The following is a 21,704-nucleotide window of genomic DNA, read 5'->3' as shown; positions in this document are numbered from 1 at the left end:
GCCATTTTATTGCCACATAATAGTATATTAAAAATATTTAAAGCAAAAAATAGTGATATTGATTCAATTTTCCATTTTGGAAAAAACAATACATCCTTTAATACACACTGTCTATCTGGTTATTTTGTAGATTTGTTTGAATTTGGCATGGAGAGAATTTTTACAATAGCAAACAAACACACTTCAGATAATTAATTAAACGGTTTCTTTTGTTGTGTGAGTTAATTTATCAGAAAACATTGAAAACAAAGAATTTAGAAATTCCAGTGACATTTAAAATCCATTGGCGGATAGAGGGCAGCAGACATAAATTACAATAACAAAGAGTATTTTTGGTTCCAAAACACCAGCAGTTCAGGCTAATTGCGTGTTAAATTACGGTAGGTTTTTAGATTGTTTTACACATTTTTATAACATGTAATGTACCGTATTTTACACATTAACAGTCTAATGTAGTTTCTTCAACTTTTTGTTTGAGATCCTTGTTTTTTATATCATTTATACAAAATATTTTTGTTGTGTAGCTAGGTAGGGACAAATTGAACTTTTCTAGGCCACCTGGCTCTGGTTGGAAGTGCACAAAGACAGTCTATTTGACGGGGCCTAATTGAGTATATTATCATGCTATACAAATTACCAATATTTGATTAAATCCTGCCTGTTAGTTGTTTATTTAATGCTGTCCATACTTTAACTACATTAACGTATTCATCCTTCCAACTACGACGACTGTATTTTAAGCATAACAATATATTTTTTTTGTTCTCAATCTCAGTTTTGGTATGTCACCTCCAGTACCCAATCCTTTTGTTGTGTACAGCTAGCTGTGACATCACAATTATATACCATCCTTCACTTAGACAAGGTTGTTTATGCTGATAGGGCATGTGGATGTCATTTTATTTTATTAGGATTGGAAAATTATTATATTATAATTATAGGCCATTCATACTTTTTACTAATTTGACAAGACTGATTTAGTTGCCGCCGGCAATTTGAGCCACTGCCTAGGCAGGGCCTGGTCGTCTTTACTCATCACCATTTCGCGCCACTCATTTAGTGGGATACGTAGACGGTATAAAATATTTAAGAAATATTTCTTGTTTAAAAATAATTTGGCCTTAAGATTCCTAGTTCATATCTGTCCAATAAAATACCTTTTGACTCTTTTGAGTTATTGTTTTGATCAAGAAGTCAAGGTTCAGGCTTTTCAAATCCATTCATTACTGAGCACAATTCAAACCAATAGAAAGTAACCACGGCGTCAGAGAACCAGCCTGAACATTTTTTTAAATGGCATGGTATCAGCTGTTTCGATAGTCTGAACTTGTCAACACAATATTGATAGCCATTGCAGACATTGTTTGTTTAAACAAATTTAACTATAGTATTGTACCAACAACCAGCAAAATGGGCCAACTAAACAATGGGATAATGTATTCAAATCCTATTGTCTTTCATAATATTATATCAACAGTTTTGTATCCTACCAATTTACCACATGGCTATGCTGTATACAATATCTGCCAAACTTGCTAAGGCCTTGTCTACACTATCAAACTTTATGTGACAGAAAAATATGATCATGTACCCATATATGGACATGATGATGTCATATCACTACAATATTTGGGCATACCACTACCATATTTTGGCATAGCACTACCATATTTGGACACATTACACTTTTAATTATTGTCAAACTAGTTTGATAGTGTAGACAGAGCCAATTCTGGAACCTATTTGCAATATGGGACCCCACTGGGGAATTCCCCTGCAGTATCCATTTTTTTTATACAATTAATTTGTGATTGAAAGTACTGTACATGATTGTAGAATATGAGCTGGTTTGCCAAATACCAGAATATAAACTCATCCATACGTTTCATTGTTGATAAAAGTTTAGTCGCATCAATTCTTGACTAGTCTATAGCTAAATTATTTTATATATATATTTTTAGTCTGTTTCGTGCCCAAGTTAACTGGATAAACCAACAATACCCTGTGCTCTCCAGAGGGAGGACTTTGATATGAAAAGTTAAAATGTTCTATACACTCTACCGTAATGGACTAAACTGTCAAGCACACACTACGTTCCACAATTATTATCAATTTAATAAAATGTATAAATTTGAGACATTTTAAAGAGATATTTAATTTGATTGTTTTCTTAATACAGAATATTAATTTTCAATTTCATTGTTACCGATTAGAAACAATTTTAATGTGATTATAATTTTAGTTTTACCCATAAAATAATTGTACTCCTTACTACTATTCTTTATAGCCCATAATAATATAGAGAACAGTATGAAATGATGTTTGTTGTGTAACATGCATTAATACAGGAGTTGTTCTAAAGCATTATTGTTTATTACAGCTCACTGTACAATGATATGAATCGTAACCATTGACTACTGACTGCACATAAAATATATTAGAATGTAAAACCACAAATTGTCTAAGTACACACATTTAGCATTGTGTTCTGATCTACCGGGTTAATCTATTATTAGCTAAATTTCAAAATGTTATTTTTTCCCCGACATGAATGAAATTCACCGTTTCAAAAACTAAATTGTTTGCAAGGCAGGCTGTTGAGATGACACGCATCAGTAAGCATTCGTTTGTTGTTGAACAACCAGCTCAAAATAATTCAATCTGCATTGAGTTTTTGAACTAATTCCTTTGCCATCATTTTATCACACAGCAGCGTATATTTAAATTTAGCTAAAAGACAGAATTTGAGGTTTATTTGCCGTTTGGATTGGAATTGGAATTGTACTGTTATAAAAAGAATTTTTTTTTAATTAACAAAAACATGCCATTGAACAGATGCTTTGTTCAGGTAATAATGAAATAGCTCTTTTACATGGATTGGTGGCCTATTGGGTGACAATAACTAAAGTTATACATTTATTCCAAGTATTTGAACGAGCAGTTTCGTCGTTTAATTAAAACGCCGGTTAACTACTTGAAATAGGTGACTGTTTATAGATTAGAGTTCTTGAGATTGCTTAATTTCCAGGAAAAAGTCTCCGTAGAGTCCACACACTCACGACGAAGCAAACCAATATTCTGTGTAAACAAACTAAAAGATTAATGCTTTTTATGAAATGAATTCTGCCGGTCGTAAAAGTACTCATAAAATAAAAACTTAGTTTCAATCTTCTGATGTACCGTACGTTACTGCTTGACAGACAGTAGATAGTCTAAAGCTCTGTCCACACTATCAAACTAGTTTTACAAAAAAGTGTGATGTGCCCAAATATCGTGCTGATTTTTCCAAATATGTATTTTTCTTTGTTGCTTGATTGTCTTAATTATGCCAAGCAAAACAAGTTTCCATTTTAAAGTGGACCAATAAAATGTCTTGAATGATATATGACATCATCATGTCCATATATGGGCACATCATATTTTTTTGTTACATAGTGTAAACAAGGCTTTAAATCTTAATCTTAATTTTCGACCACCATTGTGGAGTAAAAGGAAAGGGCAAAACTGAAACAGGAAATCACCTTTAATTTTCTGTCGTAATGTTCAAATCTGTAAGTCCTTTGTTACATACAATTAATAATTAAATTAAACTTTAAAATACCTTTCAACAAGGCTACCAGGTTGTAGACAGTTACTATCATCTCTTTTTATATGTTCCATTTGTCATTTATGTGTAACTACCGTAACACATTTTGTCTTTATAATGTGTAGCATTTGTCATTGTACAGTATAGCATTTGTCACAATACAAGTGTAGTACAAGTGTCACTTTTTAAAATTTAGAACAAAGAAACCACAAACACATGTCACACGGAATGATTGAAATAGCCTAAATTGGATTTTTAATTTATTTTCCTTTTTCTTTATTTTTCTTTCTTAACTATTATTTTTAAGTGCTTAATCCTGTTGAAAATGTTTAAAATCCATAACAAGTACTCGGCTGTCTACTTGGCTTTGATGACGACATCAAAAAGTACTCCAATAAAGAATCTATTTTAACTGTATTTATTTGAAGATTAATTTAATTTTGTACACTTTTTAATGAGCATATATGACATCATCATCTTTCCACAAATTACAATCATTATCATAGGCCTATTACCTTACCATCTTTGTGATTATCGAAAATTAAATTACATCATTTTTATAAGTAAAATCAGCATCATTAGTGACGTCATCATCATGTTTATGCACTTGTCAATTGTATGATCCACTATACGAGCCCGGGAGAGGTGCGTCATGGATGCGTCATTTACAAATAATTATTGACGGAGGAACCTAAATAGTACATTGCATTAATGAACAATAGTGTGTCAATGGCCATCACTTTACCACCCACCATATCATAAACAACATTGTCACAATGAGTGCGTCATGGTTACCTAAAGGTAAGTTCATTTTTTGACATAATAATGGTATTCATAAGGTATGATGGACATCAGACAAATGACGCACCTCTCCCAGAGGTATAATGGGTCATACAATTGACAAATGAGTACCTCTCCCAGGGGTATAATGGGTCATACAATTGACAAGTGCATTATTACTACCACCACAATCATCATCACAACTATTGTTATAATCATCTTGTTCATTGTTATCATTATTATTATCATCATCATCATGTTCACATCATCATGTTCATGTCATCATCATCATCATCATTTTCATGTCATCATCATCATGTTCATATCATCATCATCATGTTCATGTCATCATCATCATGTTCATGTTATCAGGTTCATATTATCATCATCATCATCATCATATTCACATCATCATGTTCATGTCATCATTATCATCATTTTCATGTCATCATCATCATGTTCATATCATCATCATCATCATGTTCATGTCAACATCATGTTCATGTCATCATCATAATTTTCATGTCATCATCATCATGTTCATATCATCATCATCATCATCATCATGTTCATGTCATCATCATCATGTTCATGTTATCATCATCATCATCATCATGTTCATATCATCATCATCATGTTCATATCATCATCATCATGTTCATATCATCATCATCAACTTCTCCATTATTTAATAATGTTAAAAAGGTTAAATGCTAATCTAAACCTGCCAAAACAAAAGACACAAAAAAAACCAAAAATAACTCTTCTTTGTTTTCCTTATATAATAATCAGTTAACATCTGTTTTCATATTTATCATCCTTATCAATATTCCCCATACATTCTTGATAATATCTATGTTTTTGTTATTTTACAGATCCTGTCCAGCATTGAAACAATGCAACTGGAAATGAAACTAATTAAATCGCAAGTTGATGTTTCTTTGTTTGCTGTTATAGATTTTCAAGGATGTTTATGATTTGTGCAATACATTGTAATTAATTCCCTCCAGTACAGTACTACACAACTGTATTCTCTAAGGTTAGGTGCAATTTTATATTGTTTATTTGTCAACTTGTCTTCTAAAAAGCGAGAATGGGAAGCGTGTCATCCAAGTTTCAGAAAGCGATTTACCAAGGAGACGAGAAACAAGCGTTATATTTGTACAACAACACGCCGGAGATACGCAAGTCACTTGATCCGAACTCGACATACGGTGATAAATATGAACACAATACGTTGATGCACTATGCGAGTCGACATGGAATGGTTCAGGTGTTGAGGTAGGTCTTTATTTTTACTTCGGTACAGCTGTGCTATTCACGTTCCGAACTTTAAGGTTTCAGATCTGTGCTTATTGGCAACCTTTCATTTTGAGACACTTAATAAAGGTGACGGTCCCGAAAATAAATGATTATGATTCTGTGTGTGCTCCCACTTTATAATAATAATTGTATGTATGTACCATTATCTGATAGGGATGTTTAACAGATTTGTATATATAATCAAAGTTTTGCTCTCTTTTAGGCAATGTCGGTTTCCAAGTAAGCTAGTCACGAAATAGTCAATGTTATACAGTCTTCGCGTGCATATATCCCAGTATACACACATTATTTGGTCAATTTAATGTTGTTCGGCTGTACTATCCCTTGAAAAAGTCACTATTTTCGCTATGTAGATTGAGGATGTTATTACTGTAGTACTTGAGTAATGTGAAATGACTTGGGGTAGGCAATATAAAACATTTAAAATCTACTTTTAAATAAATTGTTTATTCGACAATATGCATCAGAAATAGGCTCTAGATGATCAAATGACATTCAGATCTTTTAAACTAAATTAAGTTCACTGTTCAAATACAAAAATACCCCATGACCTTTAAAGTTATTTAATTACTTCTAATTTACAGCTAAAGTAAGCCAAGGTATTTTTACAGTAAATCAATCCAACTGTATGTGACCTGCAGCTCAAAAGGCTACAGATTATTGATCTAGCATGTACAGCTGATTGTAGGCAATAAGGATATAGGCATGATGTATGTTTAATCATATTTCAGTTCTTGTTTGTACAAAACCCTCGCTAAATAAAGTGAATGATTACATTAGTGTATGTTAAGTTAATGTAAACATTAGGCTACACAAAGTGGAACCCTAACCTGTATAGTGCAGTATGTAGTCAGGATTTTTTAAGAGATTTTTTATAGGATGTCACGTCTGCCATATACTACTACTGCTTCTACTATTATGTGTCTGGGACCAGCTTCCCAGACCATTGACAGATGCTGCAGTCCTAGAAAGCCCATCAGCCTTCATTAGAAAAGTTCACATTCATTTTGAATCGCGTTTTACTGTTTTTTTGTGTCTTTTATGTGTAAACTGACTTTGGGGGTAGGTCAACCGGCTCAGCTACAGTAATTAAGTTTACTTAGATTGACCCTGGTCTCCCCAATTTCATTTTTTGTTTGTTATGTACATACTGAAATAGACCGAATAAATAATGAAATGAAAAACTACTTCTATAGGCCTACTATGTGTAAAATGACGTTGACACTATGATAGATTGCATTTACAGCCGCGTTAACTGTAACTAGAACTGCCGTGTACAGTAATAACCTCGAAAATTGGATTATATTAACCAACTTACTTAATTATTCAAATCAAATTAGTTATTCATATGAAACTAATGGTTACTGTTTAAACAGTAAGTAAGAGTCTTAGTGTACAGAAACGATTGTTTTCAGTATATTACTTGTCTTTTTATTTGTGTAAACAAATGTCTCTCTAAGTTATTTCTGCAAATTCATTGCACTTCCTATCCAAACTTGATTAATTATATAATTATTGAAATAATTAGTTAATGTTTAAAACATCATTAAAATTTAAATTATTTTTTTAGAATTAAAAAAAATATAGGCTACTGTACAGCAGAAACTCTATTAAGAAGACCCCATCAGGACCCAACAAGTATCAGCTTGTAGGGTCCTCAAAATAGGAGGACCTCAAAATAGGAGGTCCTCAAAATAGGGGATCCTCAAAATACGAGGTCCTCAAAATAGGGGTTCCTCAAAATAGGAAGACCTCAAAATAGGGGATCCTCAAAATAGGAGGTCCTCAAAATAGGGGTTCCTCAAAATAGGAGGACCTCAAAAAAGGAGAACCTCAAAATAGGGGATCCTCAAAATAGGAGGTGCTCAAAATAGGAGTTACCTCAAAATAGGAGGACCTCAAAATAGGAAGACCTCAAAGTAGGGGATCCTCAAAATAGGAGGTCCTCAAAATAGGGGTTCCTCAAAATAGGAGGACCTCAAAAAAGGAGAACCTCAAAATAGGGGCCCTCAAAATAGGGGGTCCTCAAAATAGGAGGTCCTCAAAATAGGGGTTCCTCAAAATAGGAGGACCTCAAAAAAGGAGAACCTCAAAATAGGAAGACCTCAAAATAGGGGATCCTCAAAATAGGAGGTCCTCAAAATAGGGGTTCCTCAAAATAGGAGGACCTCAAAAAAGGAGAACCTCAAAATAGGGACCCTCAAAATAGGGGGTCCTCAAAATAGGAGGACCTCAAAAAAGGAGGACCTCAAAATAGGAAGACCTCAAAGTAGGGGATCCTCAAAATAGGAGGTCCTCAAAATAGGGGTTCCTCAAAATAGGAGGACCTCAAAAAAGGAGAACCTCAAAATAGGGGCCCTCAAAATAGGGGGTCCTCAAAATAGGGGTTCCTCAAAATAGGAGGACCTCAAAAAAGGAGGACCTCAAAATAGGAAGACCTCAAAGTAGGGGATCCTCAAAATAGGAGGTCCTCAAAATAGGGGTTCCTCAAAATAGGAGGACCTCAAAAAAGGAGAACCTCAAAATAGGGGCCCTCAAAATAGGGGGTCCTCAAAATAGGAGGTCCTCAAAATAGGGGTTCCTCAAAATAGGAGGACCTCAAAAAAGGAGAACCTCAAAATAGGAAGACCTCAAAATAGGGGATCCTCAAAATAGGAGGTCCTCAAAATAGGGGTTCCTCAAAATAGGAGGACCTCAAAAAAGGAGAACCTCAAAATAGGGACCCTCAAAATAGGGGGTCCTCAAAATAGGAGGTCCTCAAAATAGGAGGACCTCAAAATAGGAGGACCTCAAAAAAGGAGAACCTCAAAATAGGGGCCCTCAAAATAGGGGGTCCTCAAAATAGGTATTTGCAGTACTGTTAAAAGATATCCTTATTTGTTTCACTGGAAAGTGTCTCTAGGGATGTCCCAAAGGAGGTGTTATATCCATAGACAATAGATCCATGTTCTATCTACTGTATTTTCAAAAAGGTAAATCACTGGTAGAATTTAACAGAAAAATATAATCACAGTAGAACTGTACAGAAAAGGCTTGAGTACACACACTGTCTATATAGTCAAATTATGTAATTTTATTTAATACCTTAAACAGTTTGTCTGACCTATCTTGTTATAAGCCTACAATAAAACACACCCATATCCATCCATCCATGTTTGGACATTAGGCATAACGTAATTACTATAGTTTTTCTTTCATTAAAAAAAATATCTGGATGTCAAAACAGTGCTAATATTATTAAGCTCAGTCTACACTATCAAACAAAAAAATAAGATGTGCTCAGTACCATATTTGAGCATTTACCATATTTGGACATATCACATCTTTTTTTGTCAAAGTAGTTTGATAGTGAAGAATGGAGTTTTATAGTCATGTTGAACTATTAAAGACTTGTTAATGTTCTGAATATATTATAAAAATATAACATTTCAATAAGTTTTTAAAACTAGGATTATTACTGTACTTTCTTATATAATTCTACTAAAGTGTTATCTATTATACAGATATTGACTGCTTAGAGGTTAAATATAAGATTTGACATCCCCGAGGGAATGATATTAAGTTCGAGGGAATATATATTTCCCGAAGCGCCAGCTGAGGGAAATATATAGTCCCCGAGAACTTAATATCATTCCCGAGGGGATGTCAAATCTTATATTTAACCGATATAAAAGGCAATATCTGTTATATTATATAGCCAAGAACAAGTCTGCTGGGTTGGGTGAAGCTAGGCTAGGCCTCCTATAGGAGTAGTTGTATTGTATTTAAAACAAGCCTGCCTAGACACCTTACCTTGCGAAGAATAATATAGGCCTACAGATAATTACTAATTAATGATTCCTTGGCAATAAAATATTCACTTAGGCCTAGGTCGTTTAAATTAACAGAAGAATTTCCATCAATAAGCCTATTAATAATAATATTATAATCAGGTAGGCCGAATAAACAATTCGTCTTCTCTCGATCTTCGAGGAGCCGAATCACCGGATGTTCAGCGCGTACTAGTTACTAGGTTACTACCGTGAGTATTGACCAATCACAAACGGTGTTTCATCACATTTAGGGTGGACTTATAACAAATGAGGGCGCTATGTATGCATAGCTTAAATAGTTTAGAAGATTACTTTCTTCAAGCAAATTCCGTGGCCCAGCGGATGAGACGTTGTCTTGCGATGGAGTGACAATTCCACCCGAGTTCAAGATCGAGTAGATGACTTTTGTTTATTTATCGGCAAACTCGAGTGTTGCACACGAAAATTACACAGTCAATATCATCGTACTCGAGAATCTATATGTTTAATGACAGAGGACACGATAATTACGCGAAAATTACACAGTCAATATCATCGTTCTCGAGGATATATACGATTTACGATCCTCGCAGCGGTAGTCATGTGATGCAGTTTCAACCAATCACGTTCGCGTATTTACATAGGCTATGTAATATACAGTCATATGATAAGATAGTGTTCTTTCTTCTGTCACTTAATTCTGTTGTAAGTGAAACAGTAAACAGACAACACCAGTATGTCAACATCCTCAACCTTACATAATGCAGTCACATGTTTTGAATAGTAAACATCTATTCATTCAAAACCATTGGTTACAAGCTGTCGGTAAAAAATGATGAATTTTATTATTTAAATCGTTAGTTTTAATTATTAATTTCTTTTATAGTACCATAAATAAAGTAATGATTGTCTTTTATAACATGCAATGTCCTTAAAGAAGTTCAAATGAACAAATGATTAGTCATCGTAAATAATCTGTAAAAATATAGTGAGAGTTTTGAGTTTTTAGTTTGGTGATTTGAACAAAATTTTGCTCCATTCACATCAGAACTAGAAAGGTTGTGAAGCAAGTTTTCTATTAATTTGGAAATTGTATTGTATTGTACTGATAAAGTATATTGTATTGTACATACTGTACTGCAAAATTTGCACTGAGGCAGTATCTTTGCTAATTAAAAAAATTAAATTATATAAAATACAAGTAGATACAATAAATGTGTCTAAAATTACTATAGATTCTGCAGTGAAAAATACTAATTCTTAATTGAGGGTACAGGTTGCTCTGTGAGACTTTTAAGATATTCTCTGTGTACCCAAGGCCCCAAGGGAGACCAGTCTTTTTGACTGATTGGGCCACCCTGGTTAAATATTGTTAATAAATAAATAAATAAATAAATACTATGTGCTGCTTACCCAGCCTACCATTATTTAAACCGAGAGATCTACTCTTTAGTATATTTACAATAACCTCCTAGTGCTAAAAAAACAAGTGTTTTACCCTACTGGAAATAAACATTGAAATTAATTTCAGTACTTCATTTTATTTTGCAATCCCGTCTCCTCTCTTAATGTAACAATTATGAATGCACCACTTTTTGTCAGTGTCACCAAACCTTAGTTTTTATCACCCACAATTAAACTAAATGTATGCTACATCCTTTTTGTACATTATGGTATATTCCTATTTAAATATTACAACGCCTATGTGATGTCTAGTATTGTTATGCCCCCAAACCCAAGGTCTTATTAGCTGTACAATAATCATATTGTGAGATTGTTCAACAATACATATTTTTATGACTAATAATATCATAATACTATTAGAATAGTCATACGAGTTGATAATCAGCTATTGTACTGTGTTTGTGTTGGAATAATTTGAATTAACAGAGTTTAAAGTGTTTATGTGTTAAAATAGGTTTTCCATGTGCAATTTGTGATGAAAGTTGGCAACTTATTATACAGTAGAGCATGTTTTTGACAGGATTTACTGTACATAGGTCTTTGGGAGCAGTGGGGTAACGGCTATGAGCGCTCGCTGGCTAAATCCAGGGGCCATGGAGCTTATGAATGCCTAGAGGAGAAGATAGACGCGATTCAAATATGTCGAAAAGAGCTAAAAACGCCCGAGGCCTCCAGTGTTGGAGGGCCACTTAGGGTTCCTAAACCAGGGGCCTCGGGCCTCTGCATTACGCCACTGTTTAGGAGTGGAGTTGTTTTAATTTATCATCAATATGATGACATGATTTGAACACACGACCATGGAATTCCAATCATGACAACCACACCAAAATAAAACTCAAATCAGCTGTTTCTTTCCATTATTTTCACTACAATACATCCAGCATTTTCATCAATTATTATTGAGTCCAGTAATAATTGTTATAATTCAAAACAAATGTTCTGACGTATTCTAGTTTTCACATACTGTAATTCAGTTTTAATGACATCATGGATGTTGAAATTTGTATTCAAATTGCTTTAAATAATGGGGTTGAGTTGTCAAGTTACTCGTATCACGAAGAAATTATTACACAGAATAGCTTAATTATGCGCAGCACTTGCAAAGTGGGCGAGTGTTTGTGAATAGAAGAACATTAAAATCTTTCAACTATTGCACATTATTCAAGAAAATTTAGGTAACGCAATAAATTAGACATTGTAATACTAGAAATGGAAAAAGAGAAAATATTTGAATTATTCACCAAATTTGAGCCAAGTCGTGAGTGTCATATTGGCGCCGAATAAAACAGATTTATTTGCCATTTGGACGCATTTGTAGAAGCATAGAATACCAGCAACATTGTTGAATGTTACTTGTCATCTCATTAAACTTTATTACCACTATGTGACCCTAACACTTGTCATAACAAGACATTAAACTATAATAATACTTTATTATAAAAACACAACGATATTGATGCGCAATATGTGAAATAGTGGAGCTGTAGCTTGGTGGTAACATGCTAGCCTTCCAATCTCAAGGTTCAGGGTTCATTCCTGACCTAGTGCCAGGGTTGTAACTCATGACTCTTTCCTTAAGCCTCAAATGAAACTATAAGCACCATACAGTAAGTAATAAAATAGTTGTCCATCCTGCTCGGTGTTGGATGCATATGGAATAAAAATACATACATATTTTTTTTTCTGCAGTATATTTTTAAATGATCATCATGGCAACCCTAATAAGAAGAATTTCCACGATGAAACTTCTCTACACTGTGTATGTTCTGGAGACGATGTCATATCTATTTATAGTAGCGCTTCGGCCGGATTTGGACACACGACTGTTGAACAACAGCGTAAAGAATGTTTACGAATGATTCTACAATGGAAGGGCGGACTGTTGGCTAACGGTGAGCGGGAATGTGCGGATGTATTTGCCATTGATGAGGTAAGTTAATGTTTGGGATGGTGGTGCTGTGGTGCTTGCCTTACAATCCCAAAGTCCTGGGTTCACATCTGAACTAGTGCCACGGGTAAACTCACAACTGTTTACTCGACTCTAAAAAGTTTGGTTTCCATAAGTGCGACACAATTAATTTGACCAATCATATAGTATGGATCATCCAAACTGTTGGGTGATTGGTCAACTCACTTGTGTTGTTCTTATGTCGTTGCGTTATATCTAAACGGGAACACAGCTATTAAGGTAGTTTTTTTCTATTGGCAAATTACTAGCTATTAGATTTTTTTTTTAAAGATAAAATACAGGCTATTCAGTGATAATGGAATGATATTGAAGATGTGGAGATGTACAATGTAGTAAAATTTTTGATATTTAAATTCTGACCTCACCATACTTCAACGTGAAGAAGTCTTGACCTCAGAGGTCATGTACTTAAGCTACTTTTAAGTCGTCAATTGCCAATTCTATTCTATAAATAGATTTTATTGATTACATTTCAAAGACGTACAATCAATTGTATTTTAAATGGGAAATATTGTATTTTGCGTTTTAAAACGATTACTTTTTTATGTCTGGAGTACAGTAGTATAATATAGTATTCCAAGGAGAGACTTTTGGTATCACAAAGTGTGTTTTCTCAAAATATTTTAACTCAGTTTGTCACATAAAAATCATCCAGACTTTTAAACATTGAATGTCCAAAAGTATTAATGCTTCTACACATTAATTCTAACAATGTATGCCTATTATGTTTCTGTCGTGGTTCTAAACAAAAAAAGGAGAATACACTTTGAAACACAACAAACAAAAGAACCCGCACAGCCTTATATCAGAACTATAACATAGCGAGAGCCTGAAACACAACAAACAAAAGAACCCGCACAGCCTTATATCAGAACTATAACATAGCGAGAGCCTGAAACACAACAAACAAAAGAACCCGCACAGCCTTATATCAGAACTATAACATAGCGAGAGCCTGAAACACAACAAACAAAAGAACCTGCACAGCCTTATATCAGAACTATAACATAGCGAGAGCCTGAAACACAACAAACAAAAACCCCGCTCCGCTTACGCACGACCTATATCACACAGTGTCACCTGTATTTCAATTACAGAATGACTACACAGCGCCCTTAATACACAATTAATTCCAAATCATTACATTTCTTTATGACATAAATATTCATTAAAAATTTAAAAATATATGCAGTGCTGAGTATTAAAGTCTGTTAAAATGGGTTATATTATAATACTACATTTTCTCTGCTGTTATAAATGTTGTGTACTTTAATCCTTTTAGACCTTTTTTATAATGTAATGACCTTATAGACACTTGACCTTTGTGGTTTTTTACCTCTTTGAGACTTACAAATCATTTAAATTTTTTGCATAATAATATTCACATAACAATGTAATAATCACAACCTAGTACATTCTATTGTAGCCTATTTCCTGTTGGACTAGCTAGCCCATAATGTACACCTACAAAATGGCCTGTTTCTATCAAAAATCTTGAATGCGATTTATAAATTGGAATATCAAAAAAATAACTGTGATATTACATTATGATGTTACCTGACACCTCTGTTTTTATATTTTGCGTGTAATTTGAGATATAATATTTGTTTTCTTATTAAGATGTAATCTATATTGAAGTCATTATAGCAACATTATACACTGGTAGTGAAGAAGGGAAATAAATGCTTACATTTATTTTTCCACTGATTATAACTTGAAACTAGATTTAATTCGTCACTATGACGAATTACAGGTTATATGCATTGATTTAAATAAAGATAATTGATTTTTAAAAGATATATTATTGATTGATTGATTTTCTCAGAATCTTTAATTATTTATAATATATGATAGGACCTTGCTAACGCGAACACTATAGCCGGTATCACAATCCGATCAAAGATCCATATGCGTATAATGTCATAAACCACATTTGTTGTTACATAATAATAAAGACATAAGTTAATTTTTATCTAGATTTCATTATAAATCATGTGTATAATCTATACACTAAGAAATAAATTTGAACAAACAATACGGATAATAAAAAAAAAATCTTATTTCGTTTCCCAAGGTGAGACTCGATCTCGGTACCTTGAATGCCATAGACACGAGCACAGACCATCGAGCCATACACAACTGACTATTAGTCCATGGGATTTAGACTTTTAACTCACACAAATTGCAAGAAAAGGTTTTTTTGATGAAATTTGTTCTTTAGACCCTACTGAACACATTTATCAACGTTAGGACATTTTTCGACAACAGGAAGTAGCCTAATTTGCATATTTAAAAATGGCCGCCATTTTTAATAACGTACTCTGTATCTTGGAAACCGCTAGTCACAGATACTTAATTATGGTGTCAAAATCGTTAGAATATATGATTTTATATTCACTTTATTGAAAAAGTTTGTCCAAAAATGGATGGAAGTGCTATTTCTAACATTATTGACCTTTGACCTTGAATTCTCATATCTCAGCAACCACTAATCGGAGATATATAAATTATGGCTTAAATTGTTCAGAAACTACACATTTATATCCAGTCTAATGGCATGTTTTTGCAAAAAATGGCCGATTCTAACATTATTGACCTTTGACCTTGATTTATCATATCTTAGCAACCACTAATCTGAGAGACACACAATATGGCTCAAACTGTTCAGAAACTACATATTTATATTTAGTCTAATGGCATGTTTTTGCAAAAAATGGCCGATTCTAACATTATTGACCTTTGAACTTTGCACTACATAAAATAGCATAAACTTTGAAAATTTTGTACATATGCAATTATTTTTAGTGTCAAATTGTTCAGAACATACATGTTTCTATAGAGTCCAATGACACATTATGTCCAATAATGGCCTATCGTATGGTTATTAACATTTGAACTATATTTGAAAAGGATTTTTAAACCCGGAATCTTCTTCATGTAGGCATTCATTAGAACATGTGATTTGACACTACTTGTTTAGAATAATATGGTGGTAATTTAAAGTGCATGTAACCAGTTGATTTAATTTAGTTACTGAAAATATTCACTTTAAAAAAAAAATATTAGACATTATAGGTTTGGATTATTAATAAATTTTAAATAGGTCTTACATCTTACTCAGGATAAAGTTGGTGTTGACACTATTAACAGAGCCAGAGTTTGTTAATGATATATTGTACATACTTTAGGCCATGCCATTTTGCAGGTTTATTAAAGTTTTTTTCAAGTTAGCAATTTATTTTTTGATCAAATTAAATTGGCATTAAATGGCATATTCAACAAACAAATTTCTAAAGATTATTTAATTTGAGTGCATTCTTTTAGGTTGAAACATAGTCTTATTAAGAAGGCCTTTTCTACTACTAGACGCATTGTTGACAACTGGAATTTTAAAAGATCGGTATTAATGCAACATATTTAGTTTAGTTTAATTAATTGGCTATCGAGACTCATAATTAAGCTGACCACCACTTGCAATATTTTCGCCGTATACAGTAAAAACCAGTTTCTTATGGAATTTATTTATTTATTTCACTAACCATATACAGTATGACTACTAGTGGTGTATAGTTTTTAACCTTTTATAATTTGTTTTTGTACTTTTTTTACGTGAATGTATTGTGTATGTTCCATGGATGTCCACATGAAGAAGATTCCGGGTTTAAATCTTTTTCAAATATAGTTAAAATGTTAATAACCATACAATAGGCCATTATTGGACATAATGTTTTATTGGACTCTATAGGAACATGTATGTTCTGAACAATTTGACACTAAAAATAATTTCATATGTACAATATTTTCAAAGTTTTGCGATTTTATGTAGTGCAAAGTTCAAAGGTCAATAATGTTAGAATCGGCCATTTTTTGCAAAAACATGCCATTAGACTAAATATAAATATGTAGTTTCTGAACAGTTTGAGTCATATTGTGTGTCTCTCAGATTAGTGGTTGCTAAGATATGATAAATCAAGGTCAAAGGTCAATAATGTTAGAATCGGCCATTTTTTGCAAAAACATGCCATTAGACTGGATATAAATGTGTAGTTTCTGAACAATTTAAGCCATAATTTATATATCTCCGATTAGTGGTTGCTGAGATATGAGAATTCAAGGTCAAAGGTCAATAATGTTAGAAATAGCACTTCCATCCATTTTTGGACAAACTTTTTCAATAAAGTGAATATAAAATCATATATTCTAACGATTTTGACACCATAATTAAGTATCTGTGACTAGCGGTTTCCAAGATACAGAGTACGTTATTAAAAATGGCGGCCATTTTTAATTATGCAAATTAGGCTACTTCCTGTTGTCGAAAAATGTCCTAACGTTGATAAATGTGTTCAGTAGGGTCTAAAGAACACATTTCATCAAAAAAACCTTTTCTTGCAATTTGTGTGAGAAAAGGGTCATTTTTTAGCTAAATCCCATGGACTATATACGTTGTAGAAAAATTCCTCCGTGTATTTACTATGCAGTAACCACTTTGATGCAAATAGATTATTACATACCGAAATGAATTATAATTTTTTACTATGATGACATCTTTAAAATGTATACAAATGATACACTGTCAAACTACATACTTTTAACTTTAATATATGAATATTTGAAGGAAGAAAGTTAATGTTAAGTTTGTTATTTTGGCCTAAGAAAATGTCATAATTTGTTTGATTGTCGAAATTATTTTTTAAAAATTTAATATGCAATTAATGATGACTTAATCAACTTTTGTTCTCTTTATTTGATAATAAATGATACATATGATACATACACTTCAAGAAAATGAAATAAAAAATAGGTGTTCCCCTGTATTCTGACGATATATATTAATTTTAAAATTTAGCATATTTTCACCATTTTGTTAACTTATACGTGCGTAGCCAGTCACTTTTGATGTGCCCGTAGAACGCAATTTCGAGTTGAAACCTGAACCAAATATGATGATATTATTAAAGAAAGATTGTAAAACAGAAATCCGGCAAAAAGAGTGGGCATTAACGTTTAACGCGCAGTGCGCGTGCAAAAATCTGCGCACTCATGGCAATTTTTTAAACGCTTAAAATTGCCTGAAACGTACTCTAATTTCATCGAAAATAAATTTTGACAATTTTGAACATTTTAAGCGCGCGTACGCAAGCGTTATATGCGCTACGCACGTAATTTTATTGCCATATGATGAAATATGACCTGAAATTTATGAGTACCAAATTTTGTTTAATTGTGATTCATGCTTGTGAAGATATGATTACAAACGTGATTTCGTAAAATCGCGCGTAGACCGCGTAATTTTTTATTACGCATCGTGAAAATATAACCACATCGATTCCTGGCCATAAGGAATATACTCTGAAAACTTGACTTAGCTAGATGAAACTGATGCCAAGATAATGCACGGACAAAATAGTGCTAAGGAAAGAATAAATAAATAAATAAATAAATAAATAAATAAATAAATAAATAAAGATTTTGACAGAATCAAGAGGTTATATGCATATCATGCATATAACCTAAAAATGGTAATCAATATTATTTGGGTATATTATTATATTATATTATTATTGTATATTATTATAGAAAAAGAACACTGCTCTTCATTATGCTGCAAGTGCGGGATATTTATCATTAGTTGAGGTAAGAAAACATATTCTTTATTTTAAAGTAAAAAAAATTGGAGTAAACCAATGCTTAGGGGCAGTTTTGTCAATAGTTAATCTAGAAATTTTACCTGGTAGTAAAGTTTTGTTTCCACTGGGACGCAACACAATGATGTAAATTCACCGTATGCAAGTTGACCAAAAGTTTGGGTGATTGATCTTAAAATTACTTGTGATGTACGTTCTTGCATTGCGTCTTAAGTGGGAACCAATATTTAATGACAGTTTTAAATTCCACTACAACTGCACTGAAAAATCACTGAATATAATGGGCTTGTCCAGGCCACAATGTGTTCACCCTCTCAAACCTTTCAGAGGAATTTAATATAAACCCTACACCTTCCCGACCCCTTCATACTGGATCACTGTCTGTATCAGCTTCTATCATAGTGTATTCATCTGTAAATTCCTAAGAGATTTCTGCAATCTAGTTCAGAATCTCATTCCATAAATTGGTCAACAAAGCATTGAGGTTTTTGTTATTTTTCTTGTGTCTCTGTTTACCTTCTTTCTCTATCAGGGAAAATTCAATTGTTGCTTTTAAAGCTCTGTCTACACTATCAAACTTTATGCAAAAAAAATATGTGATGTGCCCATATATGGACATTCAAATTAGTTTGAGAGTGTAGACAGAGCTTAAGACAGCTTGAAAAACTCTCCTTTTTGACTCATACTTTAATTCTTTGTTTTCTGGCATTTTATTTATACTGTTAATCATTGAGGCTTTGCATATTGAATCCAAATATTGACTGAACTGTTGACATAAACCATAGACCCAAGTTTGCATAATTATACTCTGTAATAACGAGATGTAATGCACTTAATGTGCATTTAAATCAATGTCAAATAATTGAATTCAAAAATAACAAAATTCAACCTACTGTACACTTTTCAGCAACCTAGAATTTCTTTATTTAAAAATGCTTTTAAACTGCCACTAATTACCCCTAAAAAAAGCTTCTATTAAGGGGACATTTTACCATAAAATAACCAGGGGGCAATAGAATAATAATTCATTATAGATAAAAAAAATGATGTTAAAATTGCTACAAAAGTATTTCATATTCACTTGTTTTAATTTAACACAGATCATTTCCTTTCCATTTTTTATTATAAAGTCTATTTCCTTTTTATTTTTTTCCTTGTATTGTAGCTTCTTCTCACACACGGTGCTCCATTGTTTGAAGAAAATCAAGAAAAAGAAACGCCATGTGACTGTGCCGAGAAAAGTTGCCGCTATGAGATAGCATCGTACCTTGAGTCAAAGATGGTCTTTTGTGTAAGTACAGTGAGAGGTCGCAGGTTCGAGACCTGTCAGAGGCATTTTATCACACGATAGATTTATGGGACTCTAATACAAATAATTTATTTAGGTGTTATATAATATCAGTTATAAGCTGTCAAACAAAGAATCATTGTCTCAGTAAACATTTTACTACCTTTGTTTCAATCTCTTATAACATGTAAACACAGAAATATTTAAATAATAGATAACTCAACATTATAATGTGCATATGTTTTACACGATGGATGTCGCAGGCAGAAAATTAAATTTTTACCAATTTCCCAGCGAAGATCGTCATATTTTATATTAATAATTATATTTAAAGCATATTTGCCTTGTCTGTTTTCAACTTCTCGCTACAGCCTTGGTGCCGCAATATCCATGTGCTTGACATACCATGAACGCCCAAGTGGTCTAATGGATGAGTTACCGTATATAGCAAGGTTCAAGAAGAGTCCAAGTTCAAGTATCAGTTGGGGAGACTTTTTTAACCACAGTCAATATACCAGCCTTTTCTTGAGTTCCAAATGGGCCCAAATTCTTTTTTAACATTGAAAACACATTCAGAATTTGCAGAAAATCCCAGCCAGCCTCAGAGAGTTGACTTTATTCCAATTTTCTCATTTCTGTTGTTTTATATTATACTTTAATTATTGCTATGCAGTTCTAGAGTTTTGTTTTCATTCTGTTGAAATTCAAGTAACAATATATTATGAATCTTGTATGACCATGATTAACATAATTGTCTACAACAATAATCCTATACTGTCAGCTCCTACTTCATGTGATGTTAGTATTAGAATAAGTCGGTTCACAGAAAGGTTTAAGTTTCTCGCTGTATCAACACTAATATGTCATATTGACATAGTATCACTTGCCTTTTGCTGTTTACGATTATCACCCCAATGATTGGAAAAGGAAAGTCAGAACAGAGATGACTATTGCATGGCTTGTTTCTATATGATGTTTTGTATATGTTAAAGTCATTTAAGCATCAATTCTTAAGACTGTTCTCAATCCATTTATCCATTTTATTGGTGGCGGGTTTCCTGCTGTTGAATGTGACTGAAAATAAATAAATGATTAAATAATTTGATCAACTTTCCCAAGTCAAACCACTAGTATAGACATTGATATATTAAAATTAAATATACATTTGTATCGAGTACCCATTTGACTCCTGGGTACAATGTTTAGTTATATCATACCACTGTCTATGCGGTTATGTTTTCTCCACTGTATGTTTGTTTGTGAGTTTGTATATTTTTTAGCAGCTTAGAGGGCACAGTTTTTATTATTATTATTATTATTTATTGCCAAAAACCAGTTACAAACAAACAAAACACAGAAACTAAGGGAGTAGGCAGGAACCTAAAAGTGAACCTAATCACTATAACAAGAGTTCAGGTTCCGTACTCCCAAAGTAACAACAATGATATAAAATAAACTATATAAAAATATTTAAAAAACAAATAGACGAATCAACAGTGTCAATATAAAATAAACGGATAACGGATTATTTATAATATTGTGTGTAGTTATTTACATTACATTATTTGTGGTTTTTTTTTATTAGTTAATTTATTATTGTAAGACTGGAATATGTTTTTGTTCTTGGTTGCTGTTATTATAATGTAAATGTTTTTCTCTTCCAGCCGGATTTTATGGATGATGACTTTACCGAAGAGTTGAGCAATGTCACGTATGAAGAAGTAAGCTTTATTTTTTCTACATTTAATTTACAATTTCTCTGGAATAATGAATTTCATAGTGGGTAACTTTTCTTGTGGCAACCCCACTACCAAAGTGTGTACTATGTAATTGTAAGCAAAGGTCTATAACCTCC

General features: G+C 32.7%; 1 protein-coding gene across 1 annotated transcript in view; it reads left to right on the top strand.

Moving 5' to 3' along the window:
- The first annotated feature begins 250 nt into the window (after positions 1-250).
- The window catches only part of LOC140040021 (ankyrin repeat and IBR domain-containing protein 1-like), a 67,319-nt gene continuing 45,865 nt past the window's right edge, over positions 251-21,704 (top strand). The window contains exons 1-6 of the mRNA XM_072085643.1: positions 251-380; positions 5,242-5,647; positions 12,634-12,874; positions 18,494-18,550; positions 19,727-19,852; positions 21,514-21,570. Coding sequence (XP_071941744.1) covers positions 5,460-5,647; positions 12,634-12,874; positions 18,494-18,550; positions 19,727-19,852; positions 21,514-21,570 — 669 coding nt within the window. The 5' untranslated portion in view covers positions 251-380; positions 5,242-5,459. The remainder of the gene's footprint in view (positions 381-5,241; positions 5,648-12,633; positions 12,875-18,493; positions 18,551-19,726; positions 19,853-21,513; positions 21,571-21,704) is intronic.

This window comes from Antedon mediterranea, chromosome 2 (genome assembly GCF_964355755.1).
Source record: "Antedon mediterranea chromosome 2, ecAntMedi1.1, whole genome shotgun sequence".
NCBI lineage: Eukaryota > Metazoa > Echinodermata > Crinoidea > Comatulida > Antedonidae > Antedon > Antedon mediterranea.
This window is presented reverse-complemented; position numbering and strand designations above follow the sequence as displayed.